Below are 17945 nucleotides of genomic sequence, written 5' to 3'. Positions count from 1 at the left end.
ACTGAAGAAATCAAAGAGGAAATAAAAAAATACCTAGAGACAAATGACAATGAAAACACGATGATCCAAAACCTATGGGATGCAGCAAAAGCAGTTCTAAGAGGGAAGTTTATAGCAATACAATCCTACCTCAAGAAACAAGAAAACTCTCAGATAAACAATCTAACCTTACACCTAAAGGAACTAGAGAAAGAAGAACAAACAAAACCCAAAGTTAGTAGAAGGAAAGAAATCATAACGGTCAGAGCAGAAATAAATGAAATAGAAACAAAGAAAACAATAGCAAAGATCAATAAAACTAAAAGCTGGTTCTTTGAGAAGATAAACAAAATTGATAAACGTTTAGCCAGACTTATCAAGAAAAAGAGAGAGAAGACTCAAATCAATAAAATTAGAAAAGAAAAAGAAGAACTTACAGTGGACACTGCAGAAATACAAAGCATTATAAGAGATTACTACAAGCAAGTCTATGCCAATAAAATGGACAACCTGGAAGAAATGGACAAATTCTTAGAAAGGTATAACGTTCCAAGACTGAACCAGGAAGAAATAGAAAATATGAACAGACCAATCACAAGTAATGAAATTGAAACTGTGATTAAAAATCTTCCAACAAACAAGAGTCCAGGTCCAGATGGCTTTACAGGTGAATTCTGTCAAACATTTAGAGAAGAGCTAACACCCATCCTTCTCAAACTCTTCCAAAAAATTGCAGAGGAAGGAACACTCCCAAACTCATTCTACGAGGCCACCATCACCCTGATACCAAAACGAGACAAAGATACTACAAAAAAAAAGAAAATTACACACCAATACCACTGATGAATATAGATGCAAAAATCCTCAACAAAATACTAGCAAACAAAATCCAACAACACATTAAAAGGATCATATACCATGATCAAGTGGGATTTATCCCAGGGATGCAAGGATTCTTCAATACATGCAAATCAATCAACGTGATACACCATATTAACAAACTGAAGAATAAAAACCCTATGATCATCTCAATAGATGCAGAAAAAGCTTTTGACAAAATTCAACACCCATCTGTGATTAAAAACTCTCCAGAAAGTGGGCATAGAGGGAACCTACCTCAACATAATAAAGGCCATATACAACAAACCCACAGCAAACATCCTTCTCAATGGTGAAAAACTGAAAGCATTTCCTCTAAGATCAGGAACAAGACAAGGATGTCCACTCTCGCCACTCTTATTCAACATAGTTTTGGAAGTCCTAGCCATGGCAATCAGAGAAGAAAAAGAAATAAAAGAAATACAAACTGGAAAAGAAGAAGTAAAACTGTCACTGTTTGCAGATGATATGATACTATACATAGATAATCCTTAAGATGCAACCAGAAAACTAGTAGAGCTAATCAATGAATTTGGTAAAGTTGCAGGATACAAAATTAATGCACAGAAATCTCTTGCATTCCTATACACTAACAACGAAAGATCAGAAAGAGAAATTAGGGAAACAACCCCATTCACCATTGCAACAAAAAGAATAAAATACCTAGGAAGAAACCTACCTAAGGAGGTCAAAGACCTGTACTCAGAAAACTACAAGACACTGATGAAAGAAATCAAAATGACAGAAACAGATGGAGAGATATACCATGTTCTTGGATTGGAAGAATCAATATTGTGAAAATGACTATACTACCCAAAGCAATCTACCAATTCAATGCAATCCCTATCAAATTACCAATGGCATTTTTTACAGAACTAGTACAAAAAATCTTAAAATTTGTATGGAGACACAAAAGACCCCAAATAGCTAAAGCAATCTTGAGGGGAAAAAACAGAGCTGGAGGAATCAGACTTCCTGACTTCAGACTATACTACAAAGCCACAGTAATCAAGACAATATGGTACTGGCACAAAAACAGAAATATAGATCAGTGGAACAGGATAGAAAGCCCAGAGATAAATCCACGCACCTATGGTCAACTAATCTATGACAAAGGAGGCAAGGATGTACAATGGAGAAGACAGTCTCTTCAATAAGTGGTGCTGGGAAAACTGGACAGCTACATGTAAAAGAATGAAATTAGAACACTCCCTAACACCATACACAAAAATAAACTCAAAATGGATTAGAAACCTAAATGTAAGACCAGACACTATAAAACTCTTAGAGGAAAACATAGGAAGAACACTCTTTGACATAAATCACAGCAAGATATTTTTTGGACACACCTCCTAGAGTAATGGAAATAAAAACAAAAATAAATAAATGGGACCTAATGAAACTTAAAAGCTTTTGCACAGCAAAGGAAACTATAAACAAGCTGAAAAGACAACCCTCAGAATGGGAGAAAATATTTGCAAATGAATCAACAGACAAAGGATTAATCTCCAAAATACATAAACAGGTCATACAGCTCAATATTAAAAAAACAAACAACCCAGTCAGAAAATGGGCAGAAAACGTAAATAGACATTTCTCCAAAGAAGACATACAGATGGCAAAGAAGCACATGAAAAGCTGCTCAACATCACTAATTATTGTAGAAACGCAAATGAAAACTACAATGAGGTATCACCTCACACCAGTTAGAATGGCATCATCAGCAAATCTACAAACAACAAATGCTGGAGAGGGTGTGGAGAAAAGGGAACCCTCTTGCACTGTTGGTGGGAATGTAAATTGATACAGCCACTATGGAGAACAGTATGGAAGTTGCTTAAAAAACTAAAAATAGAATTACCATATGACCCAGCAATCCCACTACTGGGCATATACCCAGAGAAAACCATAATTCAAAAAGACACATGCACCCCAATGTTCATTGCAGCACTATTTACAATAGTCAGGTCATGGAAGCAACCTAAATGCCCATCAACAGACAAATGTATAAAGAAGATGTGGTACATATATACAGTGGAATATTACTCAGCCATAAAAAGGAATGAAATTAGGTCATTTGTAGAGATGTGGGTGGACTTAAAGACTGTCATACAGAGTGAAGTAAGTCAGAAAGAGAAAAACAAATATTGTATATTAACGCATATATGAGGAATCTAGAAAAATGCTACAGATGAACCAGTTTGCAAGGCAGAAATAGAGACAGAGATGTAGAGAACAAATGTATGGACACCAAGGGGGGGAAAGCGGGGGGTGGTGGTGGTGGTGGTGGGATGAACTGGGAGATTGGGATTGACATATATACACTAATATGTATAAAACAGATAACTAATAAGAACCTGCTGTTTAAAAAAATATAAAATTCAAAAAAAATTATTATCCAGGTACAGAATACACTGTCTTTCATCATTTGATTGATTTCCCCACTTCCTGCCAGGAACTGTCCACTTAGTGCATTATGTGTTTCAGACCAGACAGTCTGCAGACTGCCCCAAGGCCTTGGCAGGGAAAAAACAAAAAACAAACAAAAGAACATTAAACGAAACTAAACGTGGATGCAGGAAACAGACAACATATGATTTCTGAATGACTTGGGGGTACACCTGTCTCACTGAACCAAAACAGTGCTTCTCTCAGTTAAAGCAGCAGAAACCACGAAACACAAGTCATGTTGGTGGGATTCATGTGACTTTTAATTCTCATTTTACTAACATTTTACAGTAAGTGTGGGGAGTAAAGATGGGGTGGAGTAAGGGAAAGGAAGAAGAGAAAAGTATTCTTTCAAGTTCCTTGAATGACTGAAGCATGTGCTAGGATAAGAAAGTTCAGTAAAAGCATCATGTCCTTTTCACCACAGAGTTCCTAATGGAGATGTGTGACAGAGATATAGCAAATCTTTAGATCTGGTGGAAGTGACTCCAACAGAGAATTAATTCTGCATCAAACTTGGCACACATGGAAGACTGGGCAATGCAGCTGCTACACAGCTGGGCAGATGAAAACTGGCCTCCCCAGAATCTACTTCCTAGCATGTGAGTAGGAGCATGTGTGCCCCTTCTCTGGCCTGAGTATCTTTGTCTCCAGCAGGGAAGGGAGACCCCACTAACCATGCAGCAGTGGGAAAACTGTTTGGGCAAGATTCTTGCAGAAAAGAGAAATATTTCTTTTTTATATTTGCTGGTGGTGTTGATTGACCAGAAGTGACTTCTTTTACTTTTGGGCAGGAGCATTGTGTCCTGGTGATAACATAATCTATACTTAGCGCTCTTAAAAGGCATAAGAGTGAAAACAAGGCCTCCTTAGGACCTAGACTAGTGGGAAGGGGAATATGTGGATTCTGTCTAAGGGTAAAGGCATGAAACAGCTAATTCTCTATCACCACAAATGAACTGCCACGGATAAATGAGACCTTGGCTTTTCCCCTTCATACAAATACTCACCTCTTCTAGCTTATACTACTAAATCTAAGGTCAGCTTAATCACAGTTTGGGATTAACTAGGACTGTGCTTCTAAAGTTAAGGTGAAAAGCTACACTCAATAAAGTATTCCTTTTTCCTAATTAAATGGATTTGAATAAGCTAAAAGCCAAAATCTAGAGACTTTTTTCAATATTTTATTTGTTGGGGGCAACCCATAAAACTTATCACTGCCATTTCTTTTAAACTATAGCAATAGAAGGACATGAAATGGACAGGAAGAAGTCACTACACAAATCACAGAAATGGTCAGCATGCATCTAATTCTACCTATTGAGCAGAGAGAGCTAAAGGGGGTAAGTTCTTTGGAGAAGAACCGAAATGTATTTCAAAGGGATAAATACTACACTAGCCTTTTTTTTTCTGAATGGAAGAAAAGGATATATGGAATTGAGGGGGGATGGGAGGGAAAGAGTGCATTAAACAAACACCTATCATTTGTGAAACAGTTCTATCAGAGTGGTGTCAGGTGTGGACCGTGGGTTTATCTTTGGCAGTGACCTTATGTTTTAGGTATCTAGAGTGAGATTAAATAGCTGGGTAATGGCTGGGTATGGTGAGTGAATATAGGTTTTAATTTCAATTCACAGCAATGATGATCACAGATTTAGTACCTTAGTTTGTACTTCCTCTGTACCTGAATCATCTATTGCTGTGAAGCCTAAGGTTTAGGTGAGAAAGCTGCATTCTTAGATAACTCCTCTGTGATTGCTCTAGGACTGCTGTTTGCTCCAATCTAAGGTGTGGTTTTCTTATTAGAGAAAGTAAGTATTCAATGCTAAATATGAGACTGAAGCCTTGAAGACATTGTATAGTGGCGACAGGTGTTTTGGATCAGGAATAGGCTGTTTAACAAGTCAAATGCATATTATCCCCTCTTAAGCATTAACTTTTTTTAAGCAACAGAATTATATTTTTTGGCTTGAAATGGTGTTTTCTTCTATATTTGATTTCTCGGTTTTCTTAGCAGATATCACTGTCTCCTCCAATATTTCTTCAAAACTTTCCCCTAACTGGGAGGTTTTCTTCACGGCTACCTTAGAAGCCTCCTCTTCCTCCTCCTCTTTCTTAAGAGACAGCCCAGTGGATGAGACTTTGGAGGTGGTAGAACTGAGGATTCTAGGAGGGAGCAGATAACTTGGATTGGGAAGTGGATTCAGGCCTGAAATGCTTAATCCACTGGTGCTAAAACGTGTCTCTTCGCCTTCCAGCAGTTTCCTGTAAATCCAACAGAGAAAAACTCTCAGGAAGTCAACTTGAAACTTTTTTTTTTTAAAGAATTTAACCCTCCAGCCTCTATTCATTTTAGAAAGATTAGAAAGATTTCGCAGTTTCTTCATGAGATTGAGGCCAATAAATAGTGAATTTCAAGGCTCAAAGACCCGGACTTTATCCGGCACGTGCACACACACACTCAAACACACACAGACACACACTCACAAATCTTTAGCACAAGCTGCGTTTAAAGCACTGTCAAGGGGAAACCTATCCTATTCGCAAATACATTTAAAAAAAGCCTACAACTCCCCTTGGTCTCATCACACCCATTTTTGGCACTTAGAGTCTACAAAGCTCTAAGGAGAATTTTACTAATTAACACCTTAAGTGCAACAGGGATAAGAAGGTAAGAAGTCCACAAAGGAATTGCCTAATTCAGCCTGAACTTGAGATTTGTATTTTTTCAACGTGTAGGGGTACAAAGGAAATGGAATCAGCAATAACAGAAACCAGTGAATTAAACTGTTTCAGATACCAAGCTTTTTCCCAGCCTGGCTTAAACAGCATCATAAAAGCATGGCCCCAATACCTTTTTTCTCATAACTCTAATAATTTTTATCATTTTTTTTAAAATCAGAAACTCAAAACACTATCAACTCCTCTTGGAGCTTTGTTTTGAAGTAGTATACATAGCGTAAGGAAAAATAGAAAAAGTTCTCAGACAGATCTGGGGTTGAGTTTGAGCTCTTCCATTACCAGCACTGTGACTTTGAGCATGTTGCACAGTCTGTGGTTCAAGTTTTCTCATCTGCACAATGGGAATAATATGACTTGATACCTAGATAATTTATATGCAGTATCTAATATAGTACCTGGCACACAGCAGTCATTCAAAAAATAGTAGCTGCTGTTATTTATTTATTTATTTTGAATTTTATTTTATTTATTTTTTTATACAGCAGGTTCTTATTAGTTATCTATTTTATACATATTAGTGTATACATGTCAATCCCAATCTCCCAGTTCATCACACCACCACCACCCTCACCCCGTATTTATTTTTTTTAGAGGTAAATGTTCACTTACATATTGCTTGAGTAGGAATCCAGGGGGATACCTCACCTATTGGGACTTTCTATGTTATATGAACCCCATTTTTAAAGTTAGAGTCTGATAGATTTTATTTCAACCTCTGTGCACTCACTTTATCCCCTTAAATCCTTGCAGAGGTAGGTAGACTACTCCAGGCCTAGTAAGGTGGAGCTGGGATATAACCAAGTCGAGGGACATAAGGGTCAGCTCACCTGGAAGGAGCCTGTGATGCCTTTCCTTAACCCCCCCTCACCTATCAGAAATCAGAGAGACTAAAACCACTTATTTGGGTAGAGATGCCCCAGGTGATGGGATCTGCTTGGGTGAGCATGCCCTGTGACATACCTGTAAGCTGCTATCTCAATGTCAAGAGCCATTTTGACATTGAGCAAGTCCTGGTATTCCCGAAGGTGGCGGGCCATCTCACTCTTGGTGTTCCTCAGATCATTCTCCAGCTGCCCAATATTATCCTGAAAAGCAACGCATGTCCAACATATTTAGGCCAAACCAGCTGACATTCATGGAGACTGAGACTGAGATTGAGAAAGCAAGGATTCTCAACCCTGCCTACACATTAAGAATCCAGACCTGTCCCCCAGCCCAGATTCTGATTCATTTGTTCTAGGGTGGGGTCCCAGCATCTGCATTTTTTCATAAAGGTCCCCAAGAGATTTGGATACATTTCTACCACGGAGCACACGGTTCTAAACTGAATACCGGGGAAATATTTATTTTTTACTTACTTACCGTCCCTCCCTTGCTTGTTGTATTACTGCTGAATCACTCAGTTACATGTACTTTCCAAAACCAAAGGCTCAGGTTAGGAGCTTAGATTCAGAAAATTCCAACTGTGGAGAGCACAGAGGGGATGGCAAGTCTTCTCTGCCTCCATTTGTTTTGATGGTTTCCTGAAAGTCTGCTACTCAATCACTTTACTGAAAGCATTTTACATGACAGATAGGGAGGAAGCATAAACACTCCAAGGGATTTTTTTTTTAATCCAAATGGCAGATGGAAATTATAATTTTTTTTAAAATTTATGTATTTATTTATTTTTGGCTGCATTGGGTCTTCGTTGCTGCGCACAAGCTTTCTCTAGTTGCAGTGAGTGGGGGCTATACTTCATTGTGGTGCACAGACTCTAGGCTTGTGGGCTCAGTAGTTGTGGCACATGGCTCAGTAGTTGTGGCTTGCGGGCTCTAGAGCGCAGGCTCTGTAGTTGTAGCGCATGGGCTTAGTTGCTCCGCAGCATGTGAGATCTTCCTGGACCAGGGCTCGAACCCGTGTTCCCTGCATTAGCAGGCGGATTCTTAACCACTGTGCCACCAGGGAAGTCCCTATAATATTTTTTAAAAAAGAAACTAAGTTCATATAATACTTTTGCTTTAAGTTCCTCCAGGTGCAAACCCAGGCACAGAAGAAAAATAGCTTTAAATCTGTGATTCTTGAGAAACCAGAGGATCTTTTAAAAACACAGTAGATCCTATTGCTCATCTTCTTAAAACCCTCCAACAGCTTTGGAATTAAGTCCAAACTCCTCAGCATGGCCTATACTTTTCCCCTTGCTCAATGTGTTTCAGCTACCTTGGCCTTCTCTTTTGCTCCTTAAACTTACCAAGTTCATTGCTATCCCAGGCCCTTTAGGCTAGCTATTTCCTCTGTGTGGAATGCTCTGTGGTGGGTCTTCACATGACTGACTTCATGTCATACTAGATTCAGTTCAAATGCCCTTTACTAAGACAGGTCTTCCTCAGCATCCAGTTTAAGTACCCTTTCCACACTGATCTAGCACGTGATTTTACCTTAAACCAGGGCAGCTGCTAGCCCATGAAGGAACTTTGTGTAAATTAGAAAAAGGCACCTCCAGTGGGAAGACAAATTAGAAAAAAGCCCCCACTTGAAACTGGCCACTCTGCTTTTTATTTATTTATTTATTATATTTAAAAAATAGATTTATTTATTTATTTTTGGCTGCATTGGGTCTTCATTGCTGTGCACGGGCTTTCTCTAGTTGTGGCAAGCGGGGGCTGCTCTTCATTGCGGTGCGCGGGCTTCTCATTGCGGTGGCTTCTCTTGTTGTGGAGCGCCGGCTCTAGGCGCGTGGGCTTCAGTAGTTGCACCACGCGGGCTCAGTAGTTGTGGCTCGCGGGCTCTAGAGCGCAGGCTCAGTAGTTCTGGCGCACGGGCTTAGTTGTTCCGCGGCATGTGGGATCTTCCCGGACCAGGGATCTAACCCGTGTCCCCTGCATTGGCAGGCGGATTCTTAACCACTGCGCCACCAGGGAAGTCCCCACTCTGCTTTTTAGCTCTTATCATTATCTACGTAATTCCTTGTTGTGGGGGGCTGTCCTATGAACGTAGGATTTTTAGCAGCATCCCTGACCTCTATCCACTAGATGCCAGTAGCACGTGCTCTCCCTCCCAGTTGTGATAACCAACAATGTCTCCAGACACTGCTAAACGTTCCCTGGAGGGTGAGTCACTATTAGAGAACTATTACACCAGGATGTAATTTACATGGAAACCTGGACCCCTTCTGTCTAGTTCACCCCTGGAAGCCCACAGCCTAGCACAATGCACACTGTAGATGCTCAGTGAATGACTGTTGAATGAATGAATGATGCTACATAAGCATTTGTTTTCTTATTCTGAGCAAATAATTTATATAATTCAGTTGCAACTCTGTCAACATGAAGAGCACAGTGACTGAGAGTTATTTTTATGAAATAGTGTTGCAGATAAACATATCAGAAACCTCAGGAAATTAAGTGCTGAGGAACCCTTTGAACTTCCCTTGTGGGGATGTTGAAGCGATGGTGAAAGGCAGGGCTGATACACTGGGGGTGCAAACTTCCAAATCAAGAGAATCTGCAGAAAGAACAAAAATTCATACCACCTACCTGTTCTATAAATAGTGACAGGAATACCACAAAGAAGAAACTCAATTAACTGATGGGTACAGAGCAAGGGATGATAAGCAGTGGGGAAAACACATAATACACTGGACAGTGATGAAAATATTCCAAAGTGTGTTAAGAGATCATGAGAGTTTAAAAGGAGTTTTACCAAGAAATTTTACTGGATGGTTGCTATATTTGAGGTTAAACTAGCCTACAAGCAAGTCTGCTAGTGACTCATTAGAGGTAAGAAAATCAATATTATTGTGGTAAGGGGGAAAAGAGTCTAGGGTGAAGGAAAAAGGAGAAAGGGGAGGGAGCACACTCATTATGCAAAGGAGCAAGAGAAATGTTATATGAGGAAAAAAAGAGGATTTCATCAGTATCTTTGGGTTGCATTTCTTGCCCTGCCACAAACATCTAACATACCTCAGTCAGTTTTCTATATTTTAGTTTCTTTGAAACTTCCATGTCTGTATATGGGAAATTACAGTGTTTATTATTTTCTGAGGTGTTCTGAGATCCTCAAGTTAGGATGCCAATTTAATGCACCTCACATTATTATGTGATGAATCCATTATCTGTTAAATTAGATAACAGGCATTAGAACAGCATTCGGCACCTAGGAATGCACAATAAATGTTAGTGATTTTTATTATTGTTAATATCATACCATGTGACTCTCTACCTTTTTAACGATATGGACAAATTAATCACGAGCCCTCCCTACAACCCTTTAGATAACTAAGGAAGGCAACGTAAAATAAAATTTTAATATTGGAGAGTTGGAGGCAAACCCCTTAAAGCACCAGATTATTATTTTTTGTTTGTTTTTCACGAAGATGTACATCTCTGTAACAGATTTTTTAAAAATCACAATTTTAAATAAAAACCTTTCTAAAGTGGTTTGTAGCACTCTTACCTAGGACACTAAACATAATGCAACCTTTCTCAGCAACTAAGGATTAAGATAATGATCAATTATTTTTCTATAATTCTGTGATGTGATTTATCTTTTAGGTCAACTAAGATACATCAGACTGTTTATTTCTACCCTAAATGGCCCCTTAGAGCAGTATTTTTTTTTAATTTTTAATTTTTAAAAAATTTTTAAAAATTTTATTATTTTTTATATAGCAGGTTCTTATTAGTTATCTATTTTATACATATTAGTGTATATATGTCAATCCCAATCTCCCAATTCATAGAGCAGTGTTTGAGTTAGTGTTTGCTACATATTGGTTTTCTTTGTCCTGAAAGTTTAACTGATCTGTTTCTACTCATTCTTGGCAATGCCTGACTCCAGTGGTTCTTCTTCTGTATCTTGCTGCAGGCTTGAAATCCAAAATAGCAAAGTACTTTAGAATCATGTAAAGTTTACAATAAACAGGCTGGGGGCAGCAGAAGGGCCAACTTCCCAATATGTGATTTAGAGATAGACGTTTTGTCACATCAGCAGGTTAATTAGGTCCTTTTAAAAAAATTATTTTTGTTTCACAGCTGTGTTTTCTGAATAAGAGGTTGTTGGGGACCTGAGTTCCAGATAGATGAAATTTCCTTAAACTTTTCTGTTACACATTTCACATGTCTATTTTATGGACCAGTGTAGACAAAAAGCACGACTCTGCTCCTGTTAGAAGGAACTGTGCTGACTGCTGACCACTGCTCCTCCATGTCCAGTCTCCTTGTTTGCGCTCTCTTCCCCACACCAGGCTGTCTTGCATTGCCCTTCAAAAGCCCTGCCAAAGATGGCCTCCGGCTGGAAATGTGAGCAGAGCGCTGCAGTCTGCTCCCTCCCCCAACCACGCAGCTACTGCTGGATTAGCCTGAGGGAGTGGGAGAGAGGCACTCCCAGCTCCTGCGGGGGTCTCTCCTGGAATGGCTAAACCAAGTGCTGAGCATCTTCCTCAGGGCCGGAAGGAAGGATGCCGGCTGGGAGTAAGAGAGAGAACCGGCCACGCTAGCATCTGCAGTGGAGCACAGGAACAACAGACAGTGCCATGGGTTTCATCACTTTGAGGGGCCCTCAGCCAGGTGAGCAGTAGTGAGTGCGGCACTCACTGATTGAAAGAGGCTGTTCAGAATTACTGCTCTGCCTGATAAATGAAGGTGGGGAGAGAGGATTTCTATATATGGTACACTCACAGGTCACTGTGCTGCCTTTTCTCACTCCTGTCTTTGCTTCATCCCATATTTTTTTTTTCCTACCATACTTTAAAATGTTGCATTATATGTATTTCTGTAGGCTGGTTTACACTGGGAAATGTGGTTTAAGTCAATGCACACCCAAATCAGTCTGAGGAATGACGGTGCTTTAATTGAAATTGCATATTCCTGGGCCCCACCTGCAAACTGATGAATCCATATCTTTGGGAGTGGGCCTGAGAATCTTTCTGTTAAGCGCCCAAGTAACCTTGGTGGGTCAATGGGTTTAGGAAACACTAGGTTTTTTTTCTGTAAAGGCTCTATAAGGATGGCCCAGGTGACAATAATACAGTGAGGTAGAGGGGGCAAAAACAGAACAAAAGAAAGCAAAAAGCACATGGAAGAGTTGAAAAAAAAAAAAGAGAGGGACCAAATGAAGCTTTTTTCTTGAATTCTAATTTCAGAAATGGATCTATCAAGCTATAGATTTTTACTCAGCCACTGCCACCCCTAATCTCCAAGGGGCCAGCCCCTTCCTCCTATTTAATTAGGCTGCATTCCAATCTCATACTGGAGAGAGGAGGGCAGACTTGGCTCATCTCCCTGGAGAGCATTAACTAATGGTGTGATCTTGATTGTTCAGCAAGGTCTTTCAAGGAAAGCTTCAGCTTTCCAAGACTGACCATAGTATAGGGCCAGGGCCCCCAGTACCCTGCAAAAATGTCCTTAGACATCTTTGGCAGAGCAAGGACTCTAATGGTGGTGAAGCAGCTATGCAGGAACCAGAATCACCCTGTGTCAGAAATGGAAAGCCTTCAGCTAAAGAGGGTGGCTCTGTTTGGCTTCTGAGGACAACAGCCCCAACTCCTCATAATTTTTCCTGTTACCTGATTCAGGCTCTCTCATACACCACTGTATACTTACGATGTCACCTTGAATCATTCGTCACCCTTTCAAAAGTGTGATAAGCTTTCTTTCCTCAAATAGGCTGTTAGCTCTCAGGAGCAGGGAAAACGTGACTTTAATGGGGCCCTCCTCTGCCACTAAGAGGGTGGCAAACTTGCAAAGGAAGATGAGCCTAGCACTAATCTCTGAAGCAGAAGAAAGAACAGCCTCCATTACTGCAGTGAAAGGGGAGGGGGATGGGGTTAGAGGGCAAGGAAACAATGGCTGAATCTCACTGTGGAGGAGGCTTTTCATCTCAGTCAGCACTGCTAAGACTGTTACAGAGAATAGCCCGAGGACTCCCTTGTGGCTTCAGGACTTCAGGATCCCCAGGTGAAGATGTGAGCCCCACCTCAGCCTTAGGTCCTAAAAGGTAGGTAGGATATATATATACACACACACACACACATATATATACACACATATATATACACACATATATATACATATATACATATATATATGTATATATGTTGTCTGATCTTCTCTTCCATTCAAAGCAGGTCCACTGAGGCTCTGAGGCTAAAGCTGATGGAGGCAGCACTGCAGAGCTGCAGAAGCTGCAGTTTCTGTTGTTTTTTGTTTTCTGCAGACTACATCTCCATGACCCTACTATTGTCTAACACTGAAAGCCTTTTAAAGCAAACAAAACAAGCCAGACAATACTGTCACTACCTCTCAGAATACAGGGGCTATAATGAGCAAACAGAGGACATGGCAAAGCCCAATTCAGATGGCGGTTGTGCGTAAGTTATCCTTTTTAGAGAAATACTGGGCTAGCCCTCCAGACCACCTAACTCATCCTTTGAAGCTTCTAGAAGAAAACATGAAGTCTCAATTAACTAAATGTGATTAGTTCAGGCCATCTGGGACCTACGCCATATAGTGAAAAGTTCAAGTTACAGATATTGAAGTGGAACAGAAGTATTTGAATATTACTGTAATTCCAAACACCAAAACAAATGGTCTAAGCAAGCTTCCTTCCTTTATCAAAGGGAGTAATTTATAATGAACAGCAAATACTGCACATCAATAGCTCCAGACTCAACTAGCATTTTGAGGTTTCACTCCTTTTTTGATTGTATTTTATTAATGTCCCCAAACCCCATTAATTTTATCAAATGTAAACTTTGATCTTGGCTAGAATGAATTATTGCAAGTTTCCAAATTATTAGCATTCTATCCCATGGAATTTTTATTGCACCTTGAAACTGAACCACACTATTTAGATTCTTTTCTACACTTTTCTCCTGCCTCTGTGTCCTTTGTGGTCATAAGCCCAGAATGTTCTATGTGGTAAAACTGAAGATGCAGTGGCCTTTGTTTGGAGAGAAAAGGAGGAAAGAGCCAATCGATACCTTCACAGGGGCTTAGAGGACAGGCAAAGACGGAAAAAAAATAAGTGACCTATAACAAAGATGAACCCATCTCTGTGATTTATCACATGCACTTAGGATGGAAAAATGTTAAGGAAATGGGCATTTTCGAGTGGGACTTCACTGTTTCTGAGCAAATTAAGTGGTTTTTGTTAAGTGCTAAGCCATCCATGAAAGTGAAAATTGATGCTGTCCACGAGGTGACCTTTTTGATTGCAGGTAGCCAAGACTGATGTGTTGGTGTTGCAGAAGAGAAAAAAAAAAATCAAAGCAGTTAATTGCCTAGAGACTCATAACTGGGACATGAGACAGGAGGGAAATTCTGAGATGGAAAGAACTAGAGATCAGCACCGAGGACAGCGACCGACCGCTCTCATTTGCTAACGGCTGCAAAGCTTTCTTTAGGAAGAAGTAACATTACTCGGTCGAGGAGGGAACCGTGTATGTGTGTTGGGGGAGGACAGAGCAGAGCGGTTATTACCAGCCCAATCACTCATCTTGTTGGCTCCCAATCTCTACTCCTTTGAGGGCAAAAGTCAAGACAATGGGATAGAACCCTTCCCAGTTTAGTACCTCATTTTCCCCCCAACCCAAGGACAGAACTATTTCCAGGGCGCACAGAAAGCCTTTCAAAGTCAATCAAACAAGCCAGACAGCGGAAACAGCACCACCAGCCATGGAGAGGCTGTGACCCACCCCCGCTGGGCTCACTCCTACTTTGGGTGGGTGCTGTTCTTCAGGTCGCCAGCGTGTTCATGCCCACTTGCTGACAGGGAGGCATGAGGTAGATATTAAGACTCCGAAGAACAGAAGCTTGAGGGCTTCTTTGTTAGAAGGGCTTGGGCAGGGACGTTAAGTGAGGGGCAGGGAAAGACGGCGTCCAGGCCCCTAAAATTAGCGAGAGAGGCTCCAGGGCTTTTTGTTTGCTAATGCCTCCAGGCGGGGCTCTTTTTGTCCCCACCCTTATCCTCCCCTTGGTTTCTAGGGCCCCAACTGTGCGGGAAGTATGCGCGGGAGAGAACAGGACTTCCCTCCCTACGCAGCGTTCCAACCTTTACCTGGTAGCTGGCCACCTCGGCACTGTGCCGCTCCTCCAGCTCCAGGATCTGCCTCTCCAAGGACTCGTTGGCCCCGCGCAGCCCCTCGATCTCGATGGTGCGTGCCTGCAGCTGGCGCCGGTACTCGTGAATCTCCTCGCGGCTGGCCCGGATGGCCTCGGTGCTGCGCGCCGCCTGCTCATTCAGGTTGGCAAACTTGGACTTGTACCACTCCTCAGCTGACTGCAGGTTCTTGGCGGCCAGGGACTCATACTGGGCGCGGATTTCCCTCAGCGCCGAACTCAGGTCTGGTTTAGCCACAGCCACGTCCACCTCGGCCGCGGCCTGCGACGACGCCTGCAGCGTGGCCAGTAGCTCGGCCACCTCCTCGTCGTGCACCTGGCGCACGAAGGCCAGCTCATCCAGCAGCGACTCCACCTTCTTCTCCAGATCCAGGCGGGCCAGCGTGGCGCCGTCCACGTCGCGCTGCTGCGCCTTCAGGGCGCGCTCGGCCCCTTCGCGGCCCCGGCTCTCCTCCTCGCAGCGCGCCCGTAGCCGCTGCACCTCCTCCGCCAGCCCGTCGCGCTCCAGCAGGGCCTGCGAGCGCGCCGAGCTCGCCTCCTCCAGCTGCGCGCGCAGCTCGCGCAGCTCGCGCTGGAAGAGCTCGCCGAGGCGCGACGGCTCGGCGTGGCGCTGCCGCAGCGCGGCCAGCTCGGCCTCGAGCGCGCGGTTCTGCGTCTCCAGCTGGTGCACCTTCTCGATGAACATGGCAAAGCGGTCGTTGAGGCCCTGAAGCTGCTCCTTCTCGTTAGTGCGGATGATCTTGTACTCGTTGGTGCGCGCCGCCGCCTGACTCAGGTCCAGCCCGTCGGACGCCGGAGACCGGCGGTAGGCCAGGCCCAGGCCGAGCAACGAAGCCGAGGAGCAGGCAGCCGAGGAGGCCACATTGCAGCGGGACAGCGACTGCGAGCGGAAGCTACCCGCGCCGCCGGCCCCGGAGAGGCGCGAGGACAGGCGCGCGCCGTCTCCGAACACCTTGCGGTAGGAGGAGGCGGCGCCCAGGTAGTGCTCCGAGCCGAAGCTCATGGTGCCGGGACCAGGACCGGGAGAGCGGCTGCGGCTGGAGCTGACGAGGAGAAGAGAGGTGAGCCGGGCGGGATGCGGTGGAGCGGTGTGCAGCGTATTTTAAGGCGTGGGGTGGAGGGTGGAGGCCTGGGGCGGCGCGTTGGGGGCGGAGCTCCTGCTCCGGGTCTGGTGGAGAGAGGGAAGGGGGGCATCCAGGAGCGGGGGCGGGGAAGCGCAGTGACTACCGCAGCTGCGCGCGCCATGGACCGAGGGCGCGGGGACAGAGCCATTTTCGTAGGAGCCACCGCCTGTCTGAAGCGTCCGTCCCCGAGAGTTGCCTGGTTTGGAAGTGACTTGTGCGGAAGGGTGCCTAAACGATGGGGGTTTCCCATCCGGAAACCACACGGCTCCATCGCGTGCCTTGCCCCTGTCCTCCTTGCCCCCTTTAATCCACTGGGAGGTTAGTGTTTTCTGGGAGGTATGCTGTACGCTCATCGCCACCCTGGAGCTCCCGAGCGTGAGGCCCTGTTTTTCCAGACAGAGTGTGGACCCTCAGGGCGCGGCTTTGGCCCCTCCCAGTGCCCGCTTGGGGTTCCCAGGGGAGAAGTGGGTCTACGTCAGAGAGCATCTCATCAGCTGTTCCTCTGCAGCTCTCCGGAGCGCCCGGGGTTGGGTGGCTGTGCTGAAAGCCTGCGACGCCCAGGAAGAGAGGGGAGGAAGGTAAAGAGAGTGGGCCTGAGTTGCAGAGAGTGGAGAGAAGCGGAGGAAAGAGCTGGGATGGCCACGATCGACAGAGCTGAGGTGCGCCTGCCAATTGTTTAAACGTGCTCTCCTGTTCACCACAGTCCCCCACCACTCTCCGTTGAATAACGTCCACCTTCTTAATTCATCTACTTTACCTGTCTGGCCCTGTAGGCATTTGAGATTTCAGTCTGTGTAAATGTTCATCTGGTTTAGGGAGGACCCCTTCTTGTGGAGATCTGTCTTTGGACAAAAGAGGTCCCTGCAAACAGATTAAACTCCAAAAGTGGGGAAGAGTGCTGATGACTGAGCTGGCCTCCTTCAGTACACAGTGGTGGATTTCCAAGAATGGGATCTGTAAAGATGAAGGCTGGGAGGAGGTCGGGTGGGGTCTTCAAACTTATAATCTCTCAGGATGTGGCTATGGCTTTGAAGAGGGAGGATGAAGAACTTTTTAGTAGATTCCAGAATTCCAAACTGAAGGCCTTTCTTGATCTTGGAATCTCAAGGATGTAGTTCTAGAATAAGTTTTACTTTCATGGAGGAAATATTACCTGAGACAGGCCACTAAAGGAAGGGGGGAATAGAGGCCTATGGGACTTCGGAGCATATTCTTGGCTTTGTGCTTTATGTCATGTAAGATGGTCAGGCCCTGCCACAGCCTGTCTCTGTGGTTCCTCATCAGAGACCAAGACCTGAGCTGGAGGGACTCAATGCTGAGTTCAGTGGGCTCAGAAATTCCTGGTGATGTGAAGGATGGAAGAGTGCTAACATCACAGAATGAATATTCTCTGCCAGCCTTTGTGCCAGGAATTTTGTACAGGTTTACCTCCTTCTGGCCACTTTTCAAGGTAGCCCTTACCCCCATCTTACAGATAAGAAACCAAGGCTTAGCTGCAGCACTCTGCATAAGGTCACTAGCAAGCAGACATACATTCTTTCCTCACTGCATAGTTCTACTTCTTAGAAAAGTGAGACTCTTGAAGTCTTATTAATTTCCATGCAGCCAGAGTAAGGCTAAGTAGGCTTCAGAAAAGTTTTGGCCAATAACAAAGTAGCAGGCTGGTTTGTAATTC

The 17945-nt window shown here is 43.6% G+C and overlaps 1 protein-coding gene across 1 annotated transcript; it reads right to left on the bottom strand.

The window, feature by feature from the left end:
- Window positions 1-3551: 3551 nt before the first annotated feature.
- On the bottom strand, window positions 3552-16207 carry INA (internexin neuronal intermediate filament protein alpha). The gene is made up of 3 exons (XM_082408405.1): window positions 15085-16207; window positions 7009-7133; window positions 3552-5571 (listed from the first exon to the last, which is right to left on the bottom strand). The coding sequence occupies exons 1-3, from the start codon at window positions 16147-16149 to the stop codon at window positions 5262-5264; spliced, it is 1500 nt and encodes a 499-aa protein (XP_082264531.1). The 5' UTR covers window positions 16150-16207; the 3' UTR covers window positions 3552-5261.
- Between the last annotated feature and the right edge of the window lie 1738 nt (window positions 16208-17945).

This window comes from Balaenoptera borealis (assembly GCF_965194805.1).
Source record: "Balaenoptera borealis genome assembly, chromosome: 10".
Lineage (NCBI taxonomy): Eukaryota > Metazoa > Chordata > Mammalia > Artiodactyla > Balaenopteridae > Balaenoptera > Balaenoptera borealis.
Note: the sequence above shows the minus strand (reverse complement) of the source record. Positions and strands in the feature narration are given on the sequence as shown.

Coding starts and splice junctions, on each gene's coding strand:
- INA (XM_082408405.1), bottom strand. CDS start 16,149: ATGAGCTTCGGCTCGGAGCACTACCTGGGCGCCGCCTCCTCCTACCGC. Junction 7,134..15,084: donor CCGAGGTGGCCAGCTACCAG/GTAAAGGTTGGA, acceptor GTTGCTTTTCAG/GATAATATTGGGCAGCTGGA. Junction 5,572..7,008: donor ATTGAGATAGCAGCTTACAG/GTATGTCACAGG, acceptor TTGGATTTACAG/GAAACTGCTGGAAGGCGAAG.